At 47.0% G+C, this 23783-nt stretch overlaps 4 protein-coding genes across 13 annotated transcripts; 2 read left to right on the top strand and 2 right to left on the bottom strand.

Annotated features, from left to right (window-relative positions):
• Positions 1 to 554: 554 nt before the first annotated feature.
• On the bottom strand, positions 555 to 7297 carry mbd2 (methyl-CpG binding domain protein 2). 2 transcript variants are annotated; one of them, XR_008947646.1, is made up of 8 exons: positions 7055 to 7297; positions 5697 to 5856; positions 5309 to 5449; positions 4819 to 4909; positions 4557 to 4734; positions 4197 to 4330; positions 1134 to 2346; positions 555 to 1033 (listed from the first exon to the last, which is right to left on the bottom strand). XR_008947646.1 is itself a non-coding variant. In XM_057018827.1 (7 exons), the coding sequence occupies exons 1-6, from the start codon at positions 7162 to 7164 to the stop codon at positions 4213 to 4215; spliced, it is 798 nt and encodes a 265-aa protein (XP_056874807.1). In that variant the 5' UTR covers positions 7165 to 7297; the 3' UTR covers positions 555 to 1033; positions 4197 to 4212. The 2 variants fall into 2 exon arrangements, 1 of the variants encoding a protein (XP_056874807.1); XM_057018827.1 differs by lacking the exon at positions 1134 to 2346.
• A 60-nt stretch (positions 7298 to 7357) lies between these two features.
• c20h18orf54 (chromosome 20 C18orf54 homolog) lies at positions 7358 to 12855 on the top strand. 8 transcript variants are annotated; one of them, XM_057018823.1, is made up of 16 exons: positions 7358 to 7496; positions 8730 to 8867; positions 8939 to 9086; positions 9282 to 9438; positions 9595 to 9762; positions 9858 to 9993; positions 10151 to 10166; positions 10251 to 10449; positions 10766 to 10845; positions 10994 to 11102; positions 11187 to 11309; positions 11530 to 11599; positions 11690 to 11741; positions 11845 to 12012; positions 12087 to 12130; positions 12294 to 12855. In XM_057018823.1, exons 3-16 carry the CDS (start codon positions 8952 to 8954, stop codon positions 12436 to 12438), a joined length of 1602 nt encoding a protein of 533 aa, XP_056874803.1. In that variant the 5' UTR covers positions 7358 to 7496; positions 8730 to 8867; positions 8939 to 8951; the 3' UTR covers positions 12439 to 12855. The 8 variants fall into 8 exon arrangements, with proteins under 8 accessions (XP_056874803.1, XP_056874801.1, XP_056874804.1 ...); XM_057018821.1 differs by having other exon boundaries at positions 8726 to 8867; XM_057018824.1 differs by lacking the exon at positions 7358 to 7496 and adding an exon at positions 7586 to 7918 and having other exon boundaries at positions 8726 to 8867; positions 11533 to 11599.
• Positions 12856 to 14194: 1339 nt separating this feature from the next.
• pdzph1 (PDZ and pleckstrin homology domains 1) lies at positions 14195 to 19383 on the top strand. 2 transcript variants are annotated; one of them, XM_057018150.1, is made up of 12 exons: positions 14195 to 14649; positions 14962 to 16668; positions 16740 to 16886; positions 17019 to 17174; positions 17293 to 17394; positions 17493 to 17603; positions 17685 to 17863; positions 17931 to 18088; positions 18167 to 18209; positions 18442 to 18631; positions 18716 to 18851; positions 18995 to 19383. In XM_057018150.1, exons 1-12 carry the CDS (start codon positions 14595 to 14597, stop codon positions 19092 to 19094), a joined length of 3084 nt encoding a protein of 1027 aa, XP_056874130.1. In that variant the 5' UTR covers positions 14195 to 14594; the 3' UTR covers positions 19095 to 19383. The 2 variants fall into 2 exon arrangements, with proteins under 2 accessions (XP_056874130.1, XP_056874131.1); XM_057018151.1 differs by having other exon boundaries at positions 14196 to 14649; positions 18445 to 18631.
• A 679-nt stretch (positions 19384 to 20062) lies between these two features.
• On the bottom strand, positions 20063 to 23704 carry macir (macrophage immunometabolism regulator). Its single transcript, XM_057018175.1, has 4 exons — positions 23554 to 23704; positions 22907 to 22967; positions 22624 to 22694; positions 20063 to 21886 (listed from the first exon to the last, which is right to left on the bottom strand). The coding sequence occupies exon 4, from the start codon at positions 21874 to 21876 to the stop codon at positions 21268 to 21270; it is 609 nt and encodes a 202-aa protein (XP_056874155.1). The 5' UTR covers positions 21877 to 21886; positions 22624 to 22694; positions 22907 to 22967; positions 23554 to 23704; the 3' UTR covers positions 20063 to 21267.
• Between the last annotated feature and the right edge of the window lie 79 nt (positions 23705 to 23783).

Genomic DNA, 23783 nt, shown 5'->3' with positions numbered 1-23783 from the left:
AAGGCATCATTTGACTTTTATCTGTTTATTTTGTCCAGATGAGCTGTGACAAACCATACTTGAAGGCATCGTTTTGCTCCTCTTTGACCCCAGAACTCATTTTTTAGCTGAAAACAAGTCAGTTTGTGTGGATCTGATCCAGATCAAAGCTTTCTGCAGGCCTGAGTAACAGAAGAACGCCACTGTTGCTCTCCACAACCCTAATCCTCAAACCCACAACCTTCTTGCTGTGAGCCAGCGGTTGTAACCCCTCCGCCACCGTGCTGCCAACAGCTGTCTCAGTTTTCAGGCTTTGCTCTCTACAACTGCTACATCTGAATTTATTCATGCTGATTTCATCCCAAGATCAATCAATCAATCAGACAAGAGTTTCTGACTGTCTTGGGTTTGTCTAATGACTGTCACGTGTAACATGTTCAACAGTAAAACAATGGCATCTCATCAAGATGTTTCGCAGAAAGATTTGACTTTTTATCGATATTTTTGTTTATATTGCTGCAGAAAGACAATATCAGAGAGATCAGCCTTTCATCATCAAATAAAAACAACCAGTATGTGTAAATATAATATTTCATTTATTGAAGTTCAGAAAATGTACACATTCTTTCAAGGTATAAAATTTTGCCTTATATAAGCAATTGTTACATTTCATAATTATTTAAATTATTATTGAAAACCCCTGAAGAACCTTCATGGAATCTGATGACAAAAACCACCAACATCAAAGAGCTCATTAGAGTTAAAGTTAGCAAAAGCCGCCCAGCAGTTTGCAATTTTTACTTTAATATTGTCGTTAAAACTCTCCCAATCATGTGTAAAAGTGAAACAGGAGCGAGGAGAGAGGAAGGCTTTGGTTGCACTGGTCATTGCATTGTTAGACGTTGCTGAGTATTGCTGCTGTCGGAGCTCCTGTTGATGCTTCACTGTCCACGTGGTGACGAAATCCTGAGAAGAGCTTTTAGAAGGCTGAGCATGGTCTGTTCACGTTCTGGCGGATGAGGAAGGGAAAACGGACACGGATGGACAGATGGACCTTGGACAGAGGGACAGAGGCACATTTGAACATTACAACTCGCTTCACATATTTACTGCTCATGCTACAAAGCTAGCAAATACTGGACAAGAGGCAAAACCTTTATAGCAAAGCTGGCCATCAGCAGCTCCTGTACAAGGATATTAGCATGCAGTGATCCAGGAACCCACTGGTCCACATCACCAGGATCTACCGCAGTGAAACCAGGAAAAAGTTCTCACTAGAAGGCATTCAACTACCAGAAGGAAGATAGCAGCAGTCCGGTACCCTGAGACACTAAGAGAAGGGATGGAGGCCAAGCTCCAAGGCTTTCAGAACCATTATCCAAGATTAACAAACAGAAGATCCAAGAGAGGCCTTCAGATGAGGGGATGCAGCAAAGGATGAGAGTGAGATCTTGGTAGAAGGGCAGACCCCAAAAATCCATCCCAAGACGGTAACATGGAAGGAAGCGGAGAAGCTCCAGGAACAGGAGGGATGTGAGGAGGAGCCAGGGGAGGTGTTGGGAGAGAACAAACAGACTCAAAACCACTTGTGAAATGAAAGAAACTGAGCAACAAATTTCCGCTTTAACATCTGAAAAGGAGAAAAAATGTCAACGCCTTCCTTCTCTGGTGATACAAAAATGATGTAAAACCAAAATGAACATTTTATCAATTACTGAGATGCCAAAATAACTTTTTTTTTTGAGAATTTGAGATATGTTTATTTTAAAACAACAAACCCTGAGCCAGAGCAGAGTAGAACATTAGAATATTAACAGAATCTTCATCAAACAGCTTCTTTGCTCCGTGGCAGGAGGGAACATTAACATTTGTAATTACTACAGAAGCCTTCAGCCTAATAGTTAGCACCTCCATTAATCCCTGGACTCCTCATCCTCCCCCCAGCATTAATGAGGGAGGAGCAGCTCCTGGGTGGAACACTAAACATTTCATTTATGCACGAGACGCAATGAAGGACAATAGCATCTCCCCCTCCTATTCCTCCCCCTCCTCCTCCTTCCTCCTCTTCCTTGTCTAGCCCCCCACCACCACCACCATGAAGAAGAGGTTCTACATTAATAAAATAGTGCGGATAATGTGCTGGATATGAGAAGTCTTTTAAGCGTATGCACTCCAACGATGTGGTTGGGAATTGTTGCGGTGATGAATCCATCAGTCCAAAAAGGCTGTTTCATCATGTTGTTGTCAGTGTTTTAATGTCTCTGAGGGTCTGAATGCTCCTTTTCAGTTCCACATCTTCCTGTTTTATTCTCCTAATCCTCCATTAGTGCTTCATAATTACAAACCCCAGATAATCTGCTGTTCAATCTGGAACACACACACACACACACACACACACACAGACACTTATCAGCTATATGAATAACTTGGCAGAAGACAATTATCTGTGCCTGAACATTAATTAACAGCAGCGGAAAATGAGTCTGAAACAGCCCCTTTGGAAATTTCAATATATGGAGGAAATAATCACACACACACCACCCACCAACACACCTAGACAAACACACACACTTTTGTCTGGATCAGATAAAACTTGCAGTCTGAATATTTAAAGAGCCAAAGCATCCACGGAAGCTTCATCCTACTGGAATAAAAGGGCAGTGCTGGTCTAAATCCAGGGCTAAATAGATTCCAGCTTCTAGAAGACGGTGCAGTGGGGCTCCTTCATCAAGCTAACGAGTGTCTCACACGTCACTTTGAACAAAGCTGCACAAAACCAAAGGAGAATTCTGCCCCTGTGATGTGCTCTTCAAATCAGCATGATTCCAGGTACAACCATCACATCTTAGACGAAAACTTCCTTGTTTCCCCCGGTGTGGTTTATTTTACACCAGCATTCATCCTGGTGATTCCTCCTAGAAACATTATTTTGTGTCTTTATTAGGCTGCCCATCACAGATCTGGCATCCTGGCTAAAGTATTTAAAATGCAATAAATAGTTGTAAAGAGCAGCTGTAAAGAGCCTGCGTGTGCGTGCACGCTCATTTCCCTCCGTCCAGCTGTAAACATCCTTGACTCTTTTCATCCAAATCACTCTCATTCAGCCAATCTGCATAAATCTACATTAATGGCTGATTTAGCCTCAAAGGACATCAAATGTGTTCTTACAAGATCCTCTCGTCTTGCGTCTCAGAGGAAGAGACAACCACACTACTGAGGAGGGCCACTTTAAGGCAGGACGGGAACAACAAGCACTGATGACGTTTGGAGCTGCAGCTTTCAGATTTCAGCTTTTACACGATACATCCGTCAAGCTGCCACCAGAGGGTGATGAGACACCACTGCCCGAGGCTCTGCTCCTCAGCCTGTCTGGTGCTGCAGGAACATTAAAGACCTTTTCACCTGCTTACACACCCATCATGGGACTCTAGTCCAGGGGAAGCAACTCTGACTTCCTCTCCTAGCTTTTATTCTTAAAGGTTCTGTCTTTGTGGCACATTGCTGTCTGCTGACACAGCAGTGCTGCTCATTGTTTGGTCATTTAGAAACACTTACAGCTGTAGTTGTCATTGACAGCATCACACGTTCACACTTATGGACTTTTATACTGTTACTGTTAGCAATTATTTTGCTTTTTCTTAAATCATCCTGTGCGATAAAGATAAAAAAAATACCGATTAAACCAATTAAACGGGTTAGGGTTACGTAAAAAAGTGATTCGTAAACGTACATGTGCGTGCCGAACAAACGGCCTTCAAACACACAGCTAAACAGCTACTGTTAAAACTCATGAGGAATCAAAGTCTGCAGCGCTGCCCCTTCGCCTTAATGCTTCTGAAGCCTGAAGCTTTGGACCTGTGTTCTGAAGCTAATCATTATTTGTTTTCAACTATCTGCAAACACTCATTTCTTTTGAATTATTTCAGCATAAACTAGAGCAGGGCAGTGACGGCCATGCAGTCATGTTGTCTGAACACTTACAACAAGGCATATCACAATGATTTGATCTCATTTTAATGCCGTCATTTGATTGATCGAAGCAGAACTATAGGTTTGATGTCGACCATCAGGCTAATGAGCTTTCTGCACTGCCGCCTTCAGCCACCAGGGGTCGTGATCCGCCCTCATCAGCCTCAGTTTTACAGTATTTTGAGATGCACCAATGACATTCTTGACTACCCAGAAGAGCCCTGCTCTTCATGAAGAGCCCTCCTAACCTGGTTCGTGTGTTCATCAGGCCATCTGACCCTCAAGCAGTGCCTGAGTGTTTTCAGCCATCCTCGCCATGCTGTCAGCTGTCAGGGCCTCCTCCAAACTCCTCCTGGCCTGGTACACTTTCAGTTCCTGTTCCCTGCACACATCAGCAGAGAGGAGTCACACACATGGCATTAACAGTAATGGTATTACACATTAATAACAACAACTCCACCAATAACATGACATATTTGCTTAGCTGATCTGACTGGACCACTTCAATAAAGAAAGGATAGCTCTTTAGAAAAGAAGGAGACCATCCATCCACCCATCCAACATCCACCCATCCATCCATCCACACACAGAGGATGTGTGTGTCTCACCGAATGTGCTCCTCAGTCACCGTGAAGGCCTTGCACAGTGGCTGGCATGTGTTTAGCCAGATGACTGGGTTCTTCTCAGCAGCAACTGAAGTCTGTCCTGTGACGGGTGCAGACGTCATGTGCAGAGCGCTGGCGATGGACGAGAGCAAAGTCTCATTGCTGATGTCTGGACCAACGCCTGCAGGAGACACAAGAAGGAGCCGAGTCAGACCTGCAGCAGCAGGCCTCTGGAGCTTCTGGAAGTGTCAGGATGGAGACTCACTCTGAAGTCCTTTCGGTAAGTCCATGGTCCGCAGGACTTGCTCTGTGACATCCAAGGAGTGCAGACCTTTTAAGCGCCTCTCCCAAAACAGCTGTGAGCACACAGAGCAGAGATTAGTTCAAACACATACACACTGACTTTTTAGCAATAAACTGATTTGTTTGGGTTTTGTGCTTCAAATTGGACCCTGGAGTTGTCTGAGTTGACTGAAGAGGAGACAAAAGGAGCTTCTGGGAGCAGAGGTGCAGCCCATCGGCTCACATGAAGCTCAGACGAGATCAAGATGTTAGCCACAGCAAGTAGAGCTGTCAGCAGATGTTGTGCAGCTAATCTAGGCGTCCTGCTGTTCCCTACACATCCAATGTGTTTACATGGTGCATCAGCGCCACCTGCCGGCCGATTCCATCATGACTACATAGTGGTTCGTAACCGGCCTGATCACGTGGTCCAGCTTCACCCCTCCCCCCCTTGACATGTGTGACTTTCTCACCTGTTTGGGCTGGTCAAAGGCTCTTTGGGAGTCCATCTTCACCTTGTTGCCCGGGTGACTCGTAACCTTGGTAACAGGCTGTTTAAAGATGGAGGCGGTCTGTCTAATTGGCAGAGCTGTGTTAAGGTCCGGTTTACCTCCCTGAGCGGGACAGAAAGAAGATGTGTGACGGTCTTTCCTTACTCTGCTGGGTTAAACGAGCCTGTGTGGATTAAGATGTTCTGATCGCTGCATTTACGTGATGTTTTACTCAGATTCAGGCGTTTATGCCTATTTTATGCAGATTATATGTCCATGTACGCACAGCTTGTGTCTTCTTGTCTGTTCATTGTCTCTCTCACACACACACACACACACACACACACACACACACACAGACCAGCGTCACCTTGGCCAGGCTGAGGGGATCATGTCTGAACCGCTGTTTGTTCTTCTGTAATTTCCCTGGCATCATTTTCCCTGTGCGGAAGTCGAAACATCCCAAATCCACTGTGTTTCCAAGGTAACGGGAAAGCTGAGGTTTACTCCTGAACTTCTTTCCTGAAGGGCTGAACAAATCATACCAGTCAGTCTTTATCTAGAGTTTAAGAAATTTAAAATATTTATCCAGCCATCCATCCTTCTTCCACTGCTTCTCCCTCAACAGGGTCATGGTGGCCTCCAGGTCCCGGACTCCCCGGACACCAAGGACACAAGCAGCTCCTCGCAGGGCTAACACACTCACATTCACACCTAGGGTCAATTTAAATTCAGCAAAATGAAAACTCTAACTTGCAGCTTTTTAATGGGTGGTCCTGGTAGATTACTGCAATCTGCCCCCTCTCAGCTGGGAGCAGATCATGGCTCAACATGTCTGTGGAACATCTAAGCAAAGCTCCTGAGTATTTGGAAGGTGCAAAGATGGCAGCCGCTAGAGAGCATTAGCACTGTTGCAGTGAGTACGGTAAACGTGCTCTTCTTCCTAGAAACGATGACTCAGACAGTAAAACCCTGCGCTGATCTCTCGGGCTCTTCCGCGTTCAGGATGTGACAAGGCTCAAATGCTTCTGACTCTGAGCTGTTAATCTGATTGAGACACTGAGCAACAGGAAGTGAGATCAGCCTTTGAATACAGACGGCCGCTCTGCAGCATCAGCCTCACCACAGACGTGCACCTATAGCACGACATTTCCTCTACCCGGTCCAACAGAGGCAAAGATCTACAAAAGTGCAAGCTAATCACAAGCTAAAAGGAATGTGAAAGTATCTTAGGAAGAGGAAAGAAGGCAGCTAAGCAACCAGGCTTTACTGTCCTCTTGTTGTGGGCAGAACCCCCAGAGAACCAACTGTTGCTGCTACACAACCGGCTGCAGACTGATGCATCTGCAGTATCTACAGGCTCAGAGCTGTTCTGCTGACTGATGATTGACGGACCCAAGAACCCTTTCAAAGGAGTCATTTCAGCCAAAGGGGACTGTGTCCCAGAGGACAGTGTGACCCCCCGGGTCCCTCGGGATCTTTATTTAAAGAGTCAGACAAGCTGAACTCTGCTGTTGCTCTGTAGTAATATCACTTTCTTCTCCAAAGACACATTAAAATAAGGTTATTTGCGTCCAGTTCCCATTCGTACCACCCAAGTTCAATCAACCGTGTCCCTGAGGCATCTTTACTGGTTTGAGACCGATGGGCTGCAGAAACCGTTCCCCTCTGTTCCCAGTCAGTGTTGGTGCTGGTGTACAGGTCATAGTGGGCCAACAAGTGTTCTACCTGTAGTAGTAGACGTCGCTCTTTCCAGCACTGAGTCCGGACTTCCTGATCACTTCTTCTTTCTTCCAACCGGGCGGCAGAGCGGGACAGTCCGACTTCTTTCTCTCCATCACTTTACACGTATCGAGACCGGGTCAGGGGGCGCGGATCCGTTCTAAGGCTGACTGGTAACCGCGGCGCACAGCCAGCAGAGCCCGGTGGATCAGAGTGGCGGGGCGGTCTGGGAGGACCGACCGACCGACCGACCGACGACACGGACGTCGCCTTTCAGCAGCTCCCGCCTGGGTCCAGGCTGCTTCCGGTGTCTGCGATAGTCTGGCCCGGCTCAGAATGTGATCAGGACGTCCAGGGTTAAGGTCCCAAACTAACCCGCTTCGGTGCTGGAGAGAGAAAAGAAACTAACTGATCTTAACTGGACCGACGTCAGGGTGTGACGTCTACGGTACAACACCCGCGCGCGTCAACACACACGCACGCACGCTTACGGAAGCCGAGAGCTGCCTAGTTTGTTTTGGTTAATGACTAAACTTGTCACTTTAGTAATAAACAGTCTATTACACATGCTGTTTGTCCTGTATAAATGTGATTACGACTAGACTCGAACGAAATAGGGGCGCATTACTAAAACACGTGACCACGAGTGGCCCCCTTTGGTTCGGGCCAGATTGATTAGAAAAGTGCATTAACGTCCTGATCAACAGGTTCTGTGCGAATGTTTCACTGGATCCGCTCAACCGTGACGTCACGAATCGGGTCGAATCCAGTTCCGTGATTTTAGCTCGACCCTGGCTGGAGTTTTGGAAGGGACTTCCAGCAGACGCGTCTCACCAAAGATGTGATTTTGTGTGGATTTCAACACAAATCGTGAATATAGTTTTACTTTATTGCATGTGTGCACGAAACGACTCAACTTTCTGTAGAAATTTACTGTTGTAAAGTTGGACTTAACGCTGTGTATAACGTGGACACCGAATAGTTAACTTTAACTACTATAGCTAAACGTAATTGTTATTGACGAGAATCTAGCGGTTTAAAGATGGTGTATGGATAGCTGTAAACATCTGATATTTGAATATAACCGTAGAAGACTATTCTAAAGTGCTCTGGTTTGCTTAGGCTTGGTAGTTTAGCTACTTAGCAGTTAGCTAAAGCCAGACGTTCAACATGGGGTTCGTAGGCCTCTCGATATTAAAACAAGTTGATCGGTGATGAATAATTCTATTAAAATACGGAGCGATCAACTCAGAATGGGTTAGAAACCATAACAACTCGAGAGTTTGTAGGGTTGTTGGCGTCTGTGCCCGATCTGAACGCGGAAACCGCTCTATTAACGCTTCTAACCTTTGCGCATGCGCAGATTTTATACGGCTTGGTTCCTTCCTGGAGTCAAAGAAGAATACGACAAGAACAAATAGCTAGAAGCTAGATAGAAAGGCAAAATATAAATGAATATCGCATCAAGATTCAATTTCGGGGGGAGGCTTAGTTATTCATAAAAGACTGCCTTCATCAAGTCATAAAGGACATCAAAGGATTTAGCCTCGCCCCCTCCCTTTTATCTCATCAAAGTGTCTTGGCTTTCATCAAAGTGTTCATGGCATCAGTTAATAATTGCAAATGCAGCTTTGATCCTCATGAATTTGATCATTTCAATAATAGTTCCTCTACTAGGCAGCATGAAGAGCCGCCTGGCGTGACAAGACCCAGAGATACGCAGCAGCTCTGCTCCCAAAGACGCCGGATGTGTGGTCCGAAGGTGAAAACTTGAGGTTACTGGGGACCGGTTCTGCACCCAACAGCCTCTTACCACAGTGTAAGTAGGAGAGGCTCGTGAACATGTATTGGCCCACAGTCGTTTGTTGCAACCCGTCTTTCTTTCTGCAGCTTTAACAACAGCATGGAATCCAGCAGCTTGGATGGTGCCTTTTTGTCTCCAGAGTCAACAGTAACCTCCCTGCTTTCAAGCTCAGGTCACCTCAGAAGCTGTCTGGAGGTTCCTGAACACAACACCACCTTCAGATACAAATATAAGGTCAAGCTCTCATCTTTAGACACAGCAACCATAAATGTCAAAATGTTTACTTCTTTCTGGATTCCTCAAAGCTTTAAGGAAACCAAATTACATTTATCAGAAGCAAAGCACTGTACATGCTCTTCACATACATTCTTCGTACAGACAAGGTGCTAACTATCAGTGTTTTCTGTGGTTTGTGTCTGATGGTTGCAGCTCTATGACTCAGCTTCTGCAGCGTTGAACGCTTACATTGCAGACTTTAACAACAGTCATCTGAAAGAGAAGCTGCTAACAGGAAACCTCAATGCGTCGCATCATTTTCCCTCCACGCCCAGCAGACCCAGGGTGGCCAGGCTCAAGAACCATGATGGTTAGTCCCAACACAGCCACTCAAAACCTGTCAAAATCCCCTTTAATGAATTACTGCTATATTTACTTTTCTACCGCTAACACTCTGTGCGTGTGTGCGTGCATGTGTGTGTACTGTATATATAATATGAGATTTGTGTCTGTTCCCTCTCCATAGTTCTCAGGGAACATTTGACGGACAGAGAGCTGGACTTCCTGCGCCTGCCTGACAACTCCCATCTTCAAAGTGTCAACCAAGACAGAGTCTCCATGACAACAGATGAGCTGCTTTCTATACCATACGATGGCTCTATGCCTGTGACCCACACGTCTGCCTTCATTCAAGGTCTTTGAACGCATCGTTCGGAGTCTGTGTTTCAATGAGGAGTAACCTGAGAAGAGTCTTGTGACCGTTCCCCTCTGACCTGTTGTGTAATCCAGGCCTCTTCTCCCAGTTGCTGGACAGCCAGCCAAGCGCCTCCTCCAGACCAGCAAACAGAAGCTGGAACAGATCCCACAGCATGCCCACCGTTCCAGAGCTGAGCCAACAACACGCGTCTCCAACCAGAAGCTTCAGGTCAGCAACCGTAGAGAAAACAGCACGATCTTAATAGAGTTCTTCACGGTGTCCTGCAGCTCTATTAAAATGACGGGTGGTGTCGAATGTCCCATGTCTGAACACATTAATGGTTATTTTGAAAAAGAAAAACTAAGAGCATTGTTTGTCTCCCCAGGAGTAGAAGACCACAGGTGAGCTTCAGTGGGGGTTCTCCCTCCAGTAGCTTCTCTATGGACACTCTAAGCTGCATCTGCCCTACTGGTTTTCTTTCTCAGTCTCCCCACGTGGTGGCGAGGTCAGACAGGATGGAGCCATCTTCGTCTCTTCATCTTCCTCACTGGCTCACCAGCAATAACTCTGACATGGACTCTTCTGAAGTCAGTGTGCCGAGGCTGAAATATCCACCCTGGATCCAGTGCTGCGATGTCAGCGAGCCGGCCGGAGCCTCAGAGACGGAGCTCTGGGACCGCCACGGTACAGCCATCCCATACTACTGTGTTATGCTGCATCCAACAATAGAAGCGTTTTAATGGTGAACATGTTTTTAGAATCAGCTTTTATTGTGAGTTATTAAACCATCCAGATCTGCAGTGGAGGGCTGCTCATCTTTTTCTTGTCTGAGATCACAAAAACCACTGAGGGACATGTCAGCTTGGCACTGGCTAACTGGTTATTTAGCAGAAGCGTTCATGCTGTCTGAAGGGGGCAGACGCCTCCACGGTTGTTCAGAGGTTTGAGCTTTGCTCTGCTGAGCTCTTAGTGTTTGACAAGAAGGAGTGTTGATGTTCAGCTGCAGCTTCAAGACTTCAAGCTCCCTCCTGGGTGGCAGAGCTGGAGGATGAAGAGGATCCTGACGGCACAATCTCACAGGTAACGGCTTTCATTGAGACTCCTGAGATGTTCGTCCGGGCTGTGAGGGCTGAGCATCCACCACCGATGCGTCATCATCAGATTCACAGTTGCTGCTCACCCGTTTGTTCTTGCCAAGTTCCATTCGTTTGGGCGTCTGTGTTTTTAGGTCAATGGTCAGCAGACCCTCAGAAATCTGAGGCTCCAGTTTGCTGAACAGATTTCTCTACTTGCTGCGGAGAGAAGCAGCTCCAGCATGAAGGAGACACTTTTGCGAGGTTGTGAAGCATCTGCGAGCGTGTTATGAGGTCAGCCGAGGCGGTCGTTGAGGACTCCTGTTTGAGCCGCGTCTCTTCTGTCAGACAACAGGATGGAGCTTCTCATTCAGAAGGCTGATCAGGTGTTGAACTCTCTGTCTCGGGGTTGTGGAGCAGCAGAACATCCTCCTGATCCAGCTGACACGAGCACTCAGCCCTTCACACAAGGTTTACATACTTTAGAGTGTTGAAATATTTTGCAAAACGTCAACATCCAACGATAAAAAGATAGGAAGTACAAAGATAGATTGTTGGGAGAGTTTAGTCCTGACTACACAGGGGTGACACCTGGCTTCAAAAATACAACATCTACTAATGGATTAATAGGACAATCATTAAATAATGTCCCCAGTAAGATTTGGTGGTTTTCTTTGATGTTGTGTTGCAGCAGACGTTCCTCCACCAGACACACACCCGCCGCTGTGCTTTTCTTCATCACATTGCCAACAAGATTCTTCGTAAGCCATTTCAAATCTCCCTTCTCTTTGATTGCCTGCGATCAGTGTCTACACACCGTTTATATCAGGTTAAGCATGGTCAACTTACAGGGAGGTGGCAGCAGGGGGCACCACGACACCTCTGAAGGTCAGAGAACTTCAGGTACTTACTGCATCCTGAGCCCTTTAATACTCAGCACTGATCTAGCAATGACCAGTAAATAAAACATATGTTTATACTTGGTGCTCTCTCCTGTCCTACCCAGGCCCAACCACACTACAGTCACCATGGAAACAATCTTCTGAAGCAGCCGGGTCCAGCAGAGGCCTTAAAGCAGGTCCTCTTCAGGCTGCAGGCTGTGGAAGCAGAGCTCCAGCATCACCAGCAGCCAAAGGCATCCTTGTCTCCGTCTGTTGACGGTCCGCTGCAGCAGGTGGGGATCAAGAGTAACAGCAGCATCAGCAACAACAGCCTCAACCTTTAAATGTGGCTGTTTTGATCTTGCAGGAGGCTGAACCAGAGCCCAGACCTGATGGACTGTCGCTGCAGAGGTAACTACACCGCAGTCAGTCGTCGTTCCATCCACACTGGGACTCAGATACAATTAACTCTCCATTAGCTCTAGAAATGACTCCAAATTATTAGAAGTTTCTCCTGATTTTGGTCTCCTGTATTATTTAATGAGGGTTTTCTCACCAAACCTTCCATCCTCAGAGCTCTGCATCATTTGACCCACTTGAAAGCTCTGGTGGAGGAACCCAGAAAGGAACCTGGGAAGAATGACAAGGAGGAAGTGGAGAAGGATGAAGATGAGGGTCGCTACTCCTCTTTATCCACTGATGGCTTCAGATGTATTTAGCAGGAATATTTGTGATCATTCTACCACATTCACAGTTTGCCTTTAGTCTCACTTATTCTCTTATTATTACAACGGGCATCTGAGGAGCTAAAGACTCTGTCTCAGTGTCTCTAGCCTGAGTCCAGCTCCTTGTCCAGGACCATCAGTCCACTCTACATCTGCATCTTCAGCGAGTTTCTCAGTTTAACAGTATTTTAAATATATTCCTTGAAAGAAAGCCAGTTTTTACATCTTTGCCTGTTCCAGTTTCTGTCTAAGTTTATTTCACTCTGACGCAGAGCTACAGTAGAATCTTTCTGATTGCTGCAGTCAACTAACTTGCTTAAATATTTTTATTATTATATTATATTCTACTCATATTGTTGTATTTAACAGAGAATAAAGAGTAACAGAAGCCGTCGGTTTTATAAAATACCATTTTTGCATCCTCATATGTCTAATTTCACATGGATACACTGATATTGAGATTAAATGTCCCTTTCATTGCCAGATATTAAGATTAAGATGTACTTTATTCATCCCCGTGAGGAAATTGAATTGTAGTAGCAACCTATACAAAGTATAGAAACAGAATAAATAAATACAGATAAGATTAGAACGTTATAAGCATATATACAGCATATATTATAAGCATATATATATAATATATATACATAATATATACACATAAGCATATATGCATAAATATAGAATAAAATAGAAATAAAATTACAACATAAATGTTGCTAATATTGCTGAAATGACACCTTCTCAATGACACCACATCACACCCACCTCTGCTGCCCTGACCAGGCCTGCCCACAGGGACCCTCAACCCTGGTGGACACCCCCACTGGCCCGTGACTTGTAGCCAAAAGCAACAGATGTCTCTGGATCTCCCACTGCTGGATGATTCCACAGCACCAGCATCCACCAGCGTGCTGGGGCTACCTCATTTAGCGAGTCCTTTGGCTGCCAAGGAGACCAGGACTCCACTGGCTAAGGCAGCATGAGGAGACATTGTTTAAGGTCCCACACTTTGATGGAGAAAGTAGCCTGGGTAGACCAGACGTGTCCAGACAGTTCTGTTAGACAGAAGACATGTCCCAGCCCCCAGCACAGTAGCAGCATGCATCAGGAGTGACTGTGCCGGGGAATTCAATACCGGCCCTAATCTAAATTTGGATTGTCTTCCTCAACCAGCTCCTCACCACAGCCTTCGCTCCATAGGCATGAACCCAGCTGGACATGGAGACCAGCCCACCCCCTCCTAAACTTCCCCCAGACTGCAACAATCTTTCTTCCTTTGAAGGACACGTTTGGCCACCTCCTCCAGTGCTGCCTATCCCAGCAGAGTCCATGTGGTTAAACTGTTCCGCCAAGACTGGATTAGGATTGGTGGGCAGTTCATGTCCAGCAATAATAATCCCATCAGCAATTCAAACCATTAAAACCCAACTGAAGAAGACAAACGGAGTCAGATGCCGGTTTTAGTAGCGGAGAAGGAGAGGAGGGAATGAGGGAAGAGGAGGGGAGAGGACAGGGACACATTAGGGGGACCGGGGTTAGGAGCGACCAGTTACCCCATTGTTAGGAGATGTTCAGGTTGATGATGCTGGATTAAAAGGTTTGTTTCTCTGTTCAACAATTATCACAATATTTGAGAATTCCGTGAAGGAAACTGAATGGGAGACCAACGTGTCTCTGAACTGTTGTAACTGAGTTATACAGAGAAGAGTTTGATCTATTGGGCTTCCAAAGAATCGGAGGAAAAACCTTTTGATTGAGCGGGAATGGCGGGCACGTCCACACACACTTTAGCTGGTGCACCTGTGAACCTCAGGCCTTTGGCCCTCAGCTCACTTCACACAGGCTTCACACTTGTTTCACACTCGCTTCACGTGGCTCAAGAGATTAGAGGAAATAAGCTGCTTAACTTTGAGAATAGAAACAATAAGAAGCAGAGCTGCCCTGACAAGGAGAGTATGTGGAACACCAACATCTCCCAGGCTGTTCGCTGCTCATCTTCATAGCTTCAGCTATTCAGTTATTGATTTATTTATGGGAACACTGGACTGAAGGCAAGGCGCTCAGTTCTGCCTCTCGTATCTTTAAAGAAGAAAAGAGTGCTTTTAGTTGCATTTCGTTGTCTGACAGTTTTTGTGAGAGACGTGAGGATGAGTAAGAGAGGAAGGAGGAGAAGCAGCAAGAGGAGGAAGAGCTCCGGCTCCAGTAAGTTTTCCCACAGCTGCGCCTTAAATGTTGGTCTAAAACGATTTACATTAGAAACATGACCGTGTGTGTGTGTGTGTGTGTGTGTGTGTGTGTGTGTGTGTGGGTGTGTGGGTGTGTGGGTGTGTGTGTGTGTGTGTGTGTGTCTTGTTTAGAAGTGACGTGAGCTGTTTTACCGTCAGTCCGCCACTAGATGTCAGGCTTTATCCAATACTCACAAGGTTCATGAATGAATGAATGAATGAACGAATGTTGTGTGATTTTGAGTGTATTTGTACTAAAAATTAAGAAAGATCTTGTATCTTTGTTTAGAGAGCACCTCACCGTACAACCAGCAGGAAAATCAAAGCTGCAGTTATAAAGATGAAATGAAGAAGGACCAAAATGTTTTATCAGCTTCGGAGAACGAGAGGAAATGCAAAAGTGAGCAAGAGGAAGGTCATACCAACCTATCGCCCAACCCAAATGTTGTTTACATGAAAACAACAGAGGACAAAGAGAAGGGAATGAAGATAACCACATCTGTGTCAGTCAGTGACATGAAGCATTCATTTCCAAAGATTACCTTTCAGCTGTCACATGAACTCTTAGCAGAAAATCCGTCACTTTCTGAGATGAAGAAAAGGAAGAGCTTCGGGTTGAATCTGAAACTTGAAATGAAGGAAGGGGCAGAGCTGAATAATCCGGCATTGAAGAGCAACTTTCATTTCATATATGGAGAGGACTGCAAGTACCCTCCTCCAGATGTTGAATCACCTGAGGGGCCTTCACAGCACCCCTGGACTTCCAGGGAATCTCACAGCACCAATCAGACTCAGGAACAAACATCAACCATGTGGGAGAGTCCCAATGTTTCTCAGTACTACAGTCAACACCACAGACATCATCCGGTGGTGAACATCAGCCCTCTCACAATGAGGAAACACATTCAGAGAAATGTTGATCCTGAGAAATGTCAGAATGTTGCACCCACCGAACAACGTTCCGCCCCTGTGAGCCCCCTCAGATCAGCCATGCTGGGTGAGCTGGCCTTCTCCAGGATAACTCAAAGACTGTTCCATCCAGCACCAAACATCACCCCCAAAACTGACGGTGGAACCACCTTTTCTGGTGCACCTTTATTCTCAGGGAGTGAGCAGCACCCAGGGGACATCAGCCTAGTGGAAGATCACAGCTGTCCAAAGAGAAAGTCCTGGATCCAGAACAAGGATGCAGAGAAGCGAGGTTGCTTTTTCCCCATCAAGAGATGCAACACATTTCCCGGGATGTCAGAGGCTCTTGGGATGACCCGAGAGGTGCTGGTGTCCCCCTATCATGGATGTGTTTGGTCTTTGATCATGAACTCACTCCCTTTCAACACAGTGAGGCTGGGAAATCTTCATCAGCAGAAGATCCATCTTTCTTCATTTGGGAACAGAAAATGTCAATGTCCACAGAGCAGGCGGAGTTCTACCTCCGTCCCAGAAATCCCAAAATACCCCCAGGATATGAAGATCGGCCGCCTTCAACCATGCGGACGACAAACTGTCAGTAGATGCCCTCATGAAAATGTCGAACTGGACCGAGATGATCCTGAAGGCAAGATCAGTGAAGAAGCAGACAGCGGGTTCTGTCCAGAACTAGAGGGAGAACATCTCAGCCCAGAGCAGCTCCCAGAGGAGCTTCACCCACCCCAGCGTCACTCACACACACCGATGTTGTGTCAGCCCGTAGAGGCTGGAGGGGAGCAGGACGGAGCCTCCTTGATTCCTCACATCACCGCTGCCAGTGATCTGACTTCAGGACCGGTGGACAGCACCTGTGGACAGCACCTTATTCCAATCACCGTAGAACCTCCACACACGTTCCCTTCAGCAACATCAGCTCTGTCCAACCAATGGAGTGAGGAAACAAATGACCTGCTGCTGGACACAGAGAAAAGGGAAGAGGAGGAGAAACACAAAGCTGACATAAGTTCTGCTCAGGACTCTACAGACAAGCTCGACCAGAAGCTCCCCAAGGTGGACGAGACGCCCAGATGTAAGTTACACTTGTGCTGTGGTAGAATTTACAGGAACGATCCGGCTGACTGACGTGGAGCCTTTGTGCAGTTTCCTTAGACAACAGCCACCACCTGAGGCCTGTGGACAGCAGCGTCTCCGACCACTGGGCCGCCAAACGCAAACTCTTCAAGGAGAACAAGCAGTGGAGCTCTGCTGGAGGAAGCTCCATCGCCAGTGACATGACAGAGGAACAAGGTTCGGTCCAACCAACCACACTTATGTTGAGTTATGATTAGAACGGTCACACAAGGGCAGCCGAAAATAACACAAGTAGAAAAAAAGGTTCTACCATGCTGAGAAGAATGTCCCCCCTGTCTTTCTGCGTAGCATGTGAGGATTGTCCTCCTGTGGACATGGCAGCTCAAGATGAAGACAGGGGCTTCTATGCTGAAACCTTCTACTCTTCAGCGTGGGTTTACCAGGGAGATGATAGTCCAGGGACAGTTCCTCCCAGCCTCAACAGCAGAACAAGAGCCGTCTCAAGTCAGTCCACTTCTGATTTCGTCAGGAAGACGCATGCGGGGAGCTTGTGTTTGGGCCGAGGGTTCCTGGATCTGCTCTTTACTCACTACTGAACTACAAATGTTCTCCTTCTCTGTAGTTCGTGAGAGGACTGTGAAGATCAGCAAAGGAACCGGAGAGTATCCGTGGGGCTTTAGAATCCAGTTTTCCAAACCCATTGTGGTGACAGAGGTTGACACAAGTGAGTGAAACGCAGCCTCATGCCTGCATGTGTAATGGTGGAAGGCCTGCGGAGGCCTTGCTGAGGCTGCCATCATCCACCGAGGTTCTGGGTTTCAGATGGAGCAGCTGAGGAGGCTGGCCTGATTGTCGGAGACTCTGTATTAGCTGTCAACGGAACTGATGTCACAAGTATTCCCCATTCTGAGGCGGCTAACCTAGCTAGACAAGGTAGAGTTTACCAGTCTGATGTTATTAGAGGGACGTCAACAGACGGAGGGCTGCTAAAATATCATTTTATTGATGTTGCAGGTCCAGATCTTCTGACATTGACCATTGGGTCAGATATAGCTCGGTATCCCAGCAGCCCCAGACCAGCGTGCCGTGGCTACCTCTACAAGAGGACGCAGTCCGGCTTGATTAAAGGCTGGAGAAAGAGGTGGTTTGTGCTCACACACGAGTGCTGCCTGTGTTACTACAGACATCGACGGGTGAGTAGCAGCACCAGCACCACTTTACCTAGAGAGCCCGATGCAAAAAGACTGTTGATGCTTACAGGACGAAGGCAGGCAGAGGCCTCTGCATGCAGTCAGGCTAGAGGGGGCTGAGGTGAGGCCACATACATCCCTGGGAAGACCCTTTGTCTTCAAGTGCTGCCCTCAGGCTGGTTCTCGAGTGTTCTTCTTCTGTGCCACCTCCAGCCAGGAGATGAAGAGGTGAGACCCCTCAGAACAGCGTGTGGACAACATGCACATCAAACACCTGCAAGATTCACTCCACTCATTTCCTTCTAGGTGGCTGGAAGCGATGGAGAAAGCCATCCGTCCTGTAACACAGGTAACACCTTGACCTGCTCCTACCTTGTAGATTTCTAGGGTCTCTCTACTTTTGGCATTTAGTTCTCCTCCAAATGAAATCCTCTCTCTGCTGATGCTGTCTTTATACTCCGTCATATCTTGTCTGGATCAGAGGAGGAACATCTTTACTGGGCAGTGCTCAAGTATTGATGCCTGATTCACTTCACGACTCTCGCACGTATTTGAAATTTTACATTTGTCCGACGGCCCAGCAGACTCACGTGTGGGAGGACGTGACCAGACACAACTGCAGCCTCCCTCCACTGGCCGTCAAAAGCCCTGAGTGTCTGGGACTGCTGCACAAACTGGACAGAAGCAAGGACACATGGGTTCAACACTATTGCATCCTGAAGGACGGCTGCCTCTCCTTCTACAGCGGGATCCGTGCAACTCATGCCCAAGGTAAGAATGTGTCTACAATCGTCTGGCGGATGCTTAAAATGATGAATGACAGATTAATAAAATACCATCGTCGTCTGTGTTCAGGTGGGATCTACCTGCAGGGATACATGGTGAGAGAGCAACCTTATGGCTCCAAGAAGTCCAGCATCGAGCTGAAACCTCCCTCTGACGAATTCAAGACCTTTTACTTCTGTGCCGAGAACGCAACCGAGAATAAACGGTGAGGAATCTTTGAGCGTCAGAGTGTGCAGCTGGAGAACAAGACCAAAAGTGGTCAGAGAGACAGACTGTCCTGATGTCCAGAGTCCGCCTGAGCTCTGGCCAACGGCTGTGTGGTTCTCAGATGTCTGCTCTTCATCGCAGGTGGATTCTCGCGCTCCAAGCCTCTGTGAAGAAGTGGCTGCCTCTTCATCAGGCCCTGCAGGACTACATGGATCAACCCCCTGAAGAGACACGAATGTGACACCCATCCTGTCCTTTGGACCACAGAGATGGTGGCAGATGCTCGCACATATGCGGGCATAACCTGAAGACCCCGCTTCAAGTGCCCTTTGGGTTTTGGTGCGTTCTGAAGGACATTTAAACCACGTGGGCCCCAGATAAACCAACGACGTTCACCAGAACGGCACCTTACACCTGTGGTCGAGCACCATCGGTCACTAATCTTGTGGTTGGTGGTTTGTAAGACTTTATTTGCTTCCATTTAGGTTTCAGCACTTTTTAAACTTAAAGTCATCTTCAGATCCCTTAATCAGCCATTTTGTTTGGATCTCAGATGTTGGGATTCACTGGGATCAGAGACAGTTCTAACGTACGCAGCACAGAGCAGGAACCTTTGATCTGAAGGAACCTTCTTTGGTCTTCTACCCCTTTATGTATCTCATTAACCCAAATTAACAACCTCAATAAAGGATTTGTTGTCAGAGGATGACAGTTAATGTTGATAATCATGGGAGATTCTAAAGATCCAAAAGCAGGCTGTCGAGCAGCCAAGAGGTGGGACAAACCGCTTCAATAAAGCTGCCTTGCTCATAGTGATCATTTACCCTCCAAATCACCTTCAGGCATCTAAATAGTTCACCCCAAGTTTTGAAACGAGATCAGTGATGCAGGACTGCCTGTGTGTGTGTGTGTGTGTGTGTGCGTGTGTGTGTGTGTGTGAGTGAGAGAGCAAGAGAAGGGAGAGAGGGGAGAGAGGGGAGAGAGCGAGAGACAATGGTACGCAGGGGTCTGCTGTTCTTTCACATGAAGAGGTTGGACTTTGTAAATCTCCCAGTTTGGACTCCTGGATCATCCCAGTGGGTCACTGGTCACGTGGTCCCGGCCAGGGTTGAGTTCTGCATCACAGAAAGGTTCTACCCATTTCTACCTAAAGAGATTTGATGTCTTTTTATAAACCAGTTCCAGAATGAGAGGATTCCTGAGAGCTGCTGTGCTGTAATTGACATTTTATTTTAAATACAGTTTGAATAAATAACAATAAAAACAAGACAGTGACTCGGTGTCGTCTTTGCAGAAATAAATGACAGCTGAAATGTGAGATTAACAACAGAATAATAAAAGATCATTTTACAAATTAGCTTTTATCTCATCTCGCAGTATCAAACAACTAAATGGAATCAAAAGGGACACAAAGACGTCTATTAAAGGTCTGATGTAACCTGAACCATCAGGGTTTACTGGTTTACCCACTTCCAACTGGGATTATTTAGTGAGAGTAGTAGTGCCTGGATTCATGTGTGTGTCCAGGAAGTGCAGAGTTTTAGAGTGTTTAAGAGGTTGTGTTTGGTGAGTTCATTTGCCACAGCGCACACGCCATTTCTACAGGTGAAAACCATTTCCACCAGTCACCACTGGTGAAACCTGCTGATGTCCACCACTGAGACATCTCTGAAGACGGAAGGACGCACGACGCTCGTCCACGTACGAGGCAGGACGGGTCCTGATCCGACTCTGGTGTGCAGCAGAACATATGCACATGAAGTCTGGCCTGAAACACAGCTGACCAGTCTGTAGTTGGTCCTCACTTAGTTCTGACCAGTCTGGATTTAATTCTGACCAGTCTGTAGTTGGTCCTCACTTAGTTCTGACCAGTCTGGATTTAATTCTGACCAGTCTGTAGTTGGTCCTCACTTAGTTCTGACCAGTCTGGATTTAATTCTGACCAGTCTGTAGTTGGTCCTCACTTAGTTCTGACCAGTCTGGATTTAATTCTGACCAGTCTGTAGTGGTCCTCACTTAGTTCTGACCAGTCTGGATTTAATTCTGACCAGTCTGTAGTTGGTCCTCACTTAGTTCTGACCAGTCTGGATTTAATTCTGACCAGTCTGTAGTTGGTTCTAACTAGTCTGTAGTTGGTTCTGATTTGTCTATATTTAATTCTTACTAGTCTATAGTTGATTCTGACCAGTCTGCAGTTTGTTCTGACCAGTCTATAGTTGGTTCTGACCAGTCTGTAGTTGGTTCTGACCAGTCTGTAGTAGGTAGTTAGTTCTGAACTAACTTTTAAAAGGCATCAGCTCATATGTAGGAATTTAAAAATCTATTTAAAAACTCGATCAGGACCGTCTCCACAAAGAAGCGGTTCCTACCTAAGAAGAGGAGCTAGAAGCAGGTGCCAGTCAGAGCAGGTCCGTTTATGTCTGGTTGCTGCACACACACTCATTCCGCAGGGTCAGGTGCTGCAGCTGGTGCTGTAGCACCTCTGTGTCTGGAGACTCTTTGATTCGGATTTTGTCCAGATTCAGGTAGTCCAGAGACTTGGACTGGGCCCTGGTGCCTTTGAGCAGACACAGCGGCAGCGACGAATGCAGACCCGGTTCGGATTGACCTGGGGCCGGGGACCTGAGGGTGTCGCTGGAGCTGGGCATGCGCCTGCGTCTGCGCCCACCAGCCACTGGAATGTCATACGGTTGGTAATAGCGATGTTTGCCTTTGAAGGTGCGTGAAGACCTGTGAGCACCCACGTTCACAGCCTTCGGAACCACGGGGCTGGTGCCGGGACTCTTCTCCGAGGGGCCTTCTGACCACTTCTGGGCCAACTTTAGCAGCTCCTCACCAGTGGTGAAGCCTACCAGGTAGTTGGCATCCATGTGGAGAATCTGGTATCCTGCAACCAGGCCTCTGATGGGGGAACACGGGGTGCTGGAACAGCGAGGTTTCTCTGCTTCAGGTTTTAATGTAGCCATGATCTCAGCTGCAGGCAGAATGGACAGGTGTGTTCCAGGACCTCCACGGACATCCATAGTGTGAACCCTAAAATGAAAGAAAAGGTCCTCTGAGAGCCTTACAAGTAAAGGTGAAGTACAGTTTCATCATGGTTCGGGAGGACACACCTCCAGCCTGTCTTCTGCTGACCCGGGTCACTGCTGGAGAAGCAGCACTTTCAGATAATACCCTCCCAGCTCCTGCTCCTGAAGAACATTAAAGACTCCAGAGCTAAGATGCCTGATGGCGTCCTCCCAGTGTGTCCTGGGTCTCACTGATGACTTAACCACAACCTCAGACCTGTCCAGGCTGAGCTGAAGGTCACTGGTTGCTGAGCGTAGTGGAGTTGCTGCTGCTTCCCAGAAACCACAGCCGGGTTTCTAACTTATAACTTCTTCACTAAGGTTTCATTTTTATGAAATAAATGAACCTTACAGAGGTAGTGTTGGATTAACTTAATCTTTAGTGCTGTTAAAAACCAGCTGACTTGTTTTGTTCTGGTTTAAAGGCTTCACAGGTGCTTGGGAGACTAGGCCACAGCGACCTCTGACCTCTAAACAGGACTCTTATGACTTTCTCATCAGGACAGAATTTCTGGGGGAACCTGACTTTAAGTTTCTGTACTTGCTTTGTGCAGATAATAGGGTCAGGGGGAGGGGAGGAGCTTGAATGCCCAACCCTGGACATTTGGCTTGGTGAAGGTGCTGCTGTTGGAGCAGCCCTCTGCCGCATGTATTGAGCAAGGCACCTGAAAAAACAGGGTAGTGAACCAAGTGAAAACACACCTCAGATGCAGAACGATGATGTTGGTCCCGAGAGAGCTTCTGCAGGAAGAGCCGCATGAATCAGAGGAAACCTGCAAAGACAAAAGCAGATCCAGATGAGGTCCAGATGTGCTGGGAAGTCTCCCTGTTCAGCTCCACACCTCTGTGATGGACAGACCCCAAAGAGCTGGGTTACACTGATGGAGGAGGACAGCTGGATGACCCAGCAGATGTTCTTAAGCTTCAGCCTCACGCCCACAGATCAGGTCTGGTGGCACCAGGAGCTGAGGTTTATATTATTTACCTGGAATCATTCAAGGACTCAAATCTACTCGGCGGATCTTCAAATCCTGAATCCTGATGCACTGAAACAAGAAAATGACAAAACATCTTTCAAAATGATTCAACAGCAACCTGGGCAACAGAAAGAACGAATAAAAATGAAATATTTCACTCGGTTAAATCCCTTCATATAGAGGAAAAACACTGGAGTGAATTTTGCCTGGAAGTCTGAGGAGGACACCCGAGGGTGTGGACATGTCCAACCCTGTCTGACAGCAGACGTTCAGCTTCTACAGCAGGACCATCATCAGATTCCTCTCAAACACACCAACCAGCCAGAGCTGGACAGAGTGTGTGTGTGTGTGTGTGTGTGTGGCCCGATGCCAGCCTGTCAGTGATGTAAGGCTTGTAAGCTAGTTGCTGGCGGTAGTTTTAGCTGAAGAGGACGCGGACGGGGCAGCCGAGAAGCCGAGGACAGCAGCAGAAAGCTGCTCAGCCTTCATGTGTGTGTAGGCCACCATCCACGGCCCAGATACCGTCATCTCACATTGCTCATCAACAAAGGTTGGTGTGATGGCCGACAGTAGCCATGAAAACATTTCCGCTTATTTAATGCGCTGTTCTACATCAGTATTACAGTGGACAGAATTAAAGGAATAATGTACAAACTTGATCGGCAGCATGAAATCCCCGATGTTCCACCACCCAGGCTGGATGATAACCGGTCTCCGACGCAACGATGCTCACCGGAAGTGAGGACGACACTTCCTGCTTTCCTTTCAGAGCAAAGGCACCAATAATTATCGGTCCTCCGTTTCCTGGAAACCACTTGGCCTGACCTGTCGGTGCCTCTTTAGTTTGGATTTCTTCTGTTTTCTAACAAACAGTTCCAGGTTGAC

Source organism: Takifugu flavidus, chromosome 20, assembly GCF_003711565.1.
Source record: "Takifugu flavidus isolate HTHZ2018 chromosome 20, ASM371156v2, whole genome shotgun sequence".
Classification (NCBI taxonomy): domain Eukaryota; kingdom Metazoa; phylum Chordata; class Actinopteri; order Tetraodontiformes; family Tetraodontidae; genus Takifugu; species Takifugu flavidus.
This window is presented reverse-complemented; position numbering and strand designations above follow the sequence as displayed.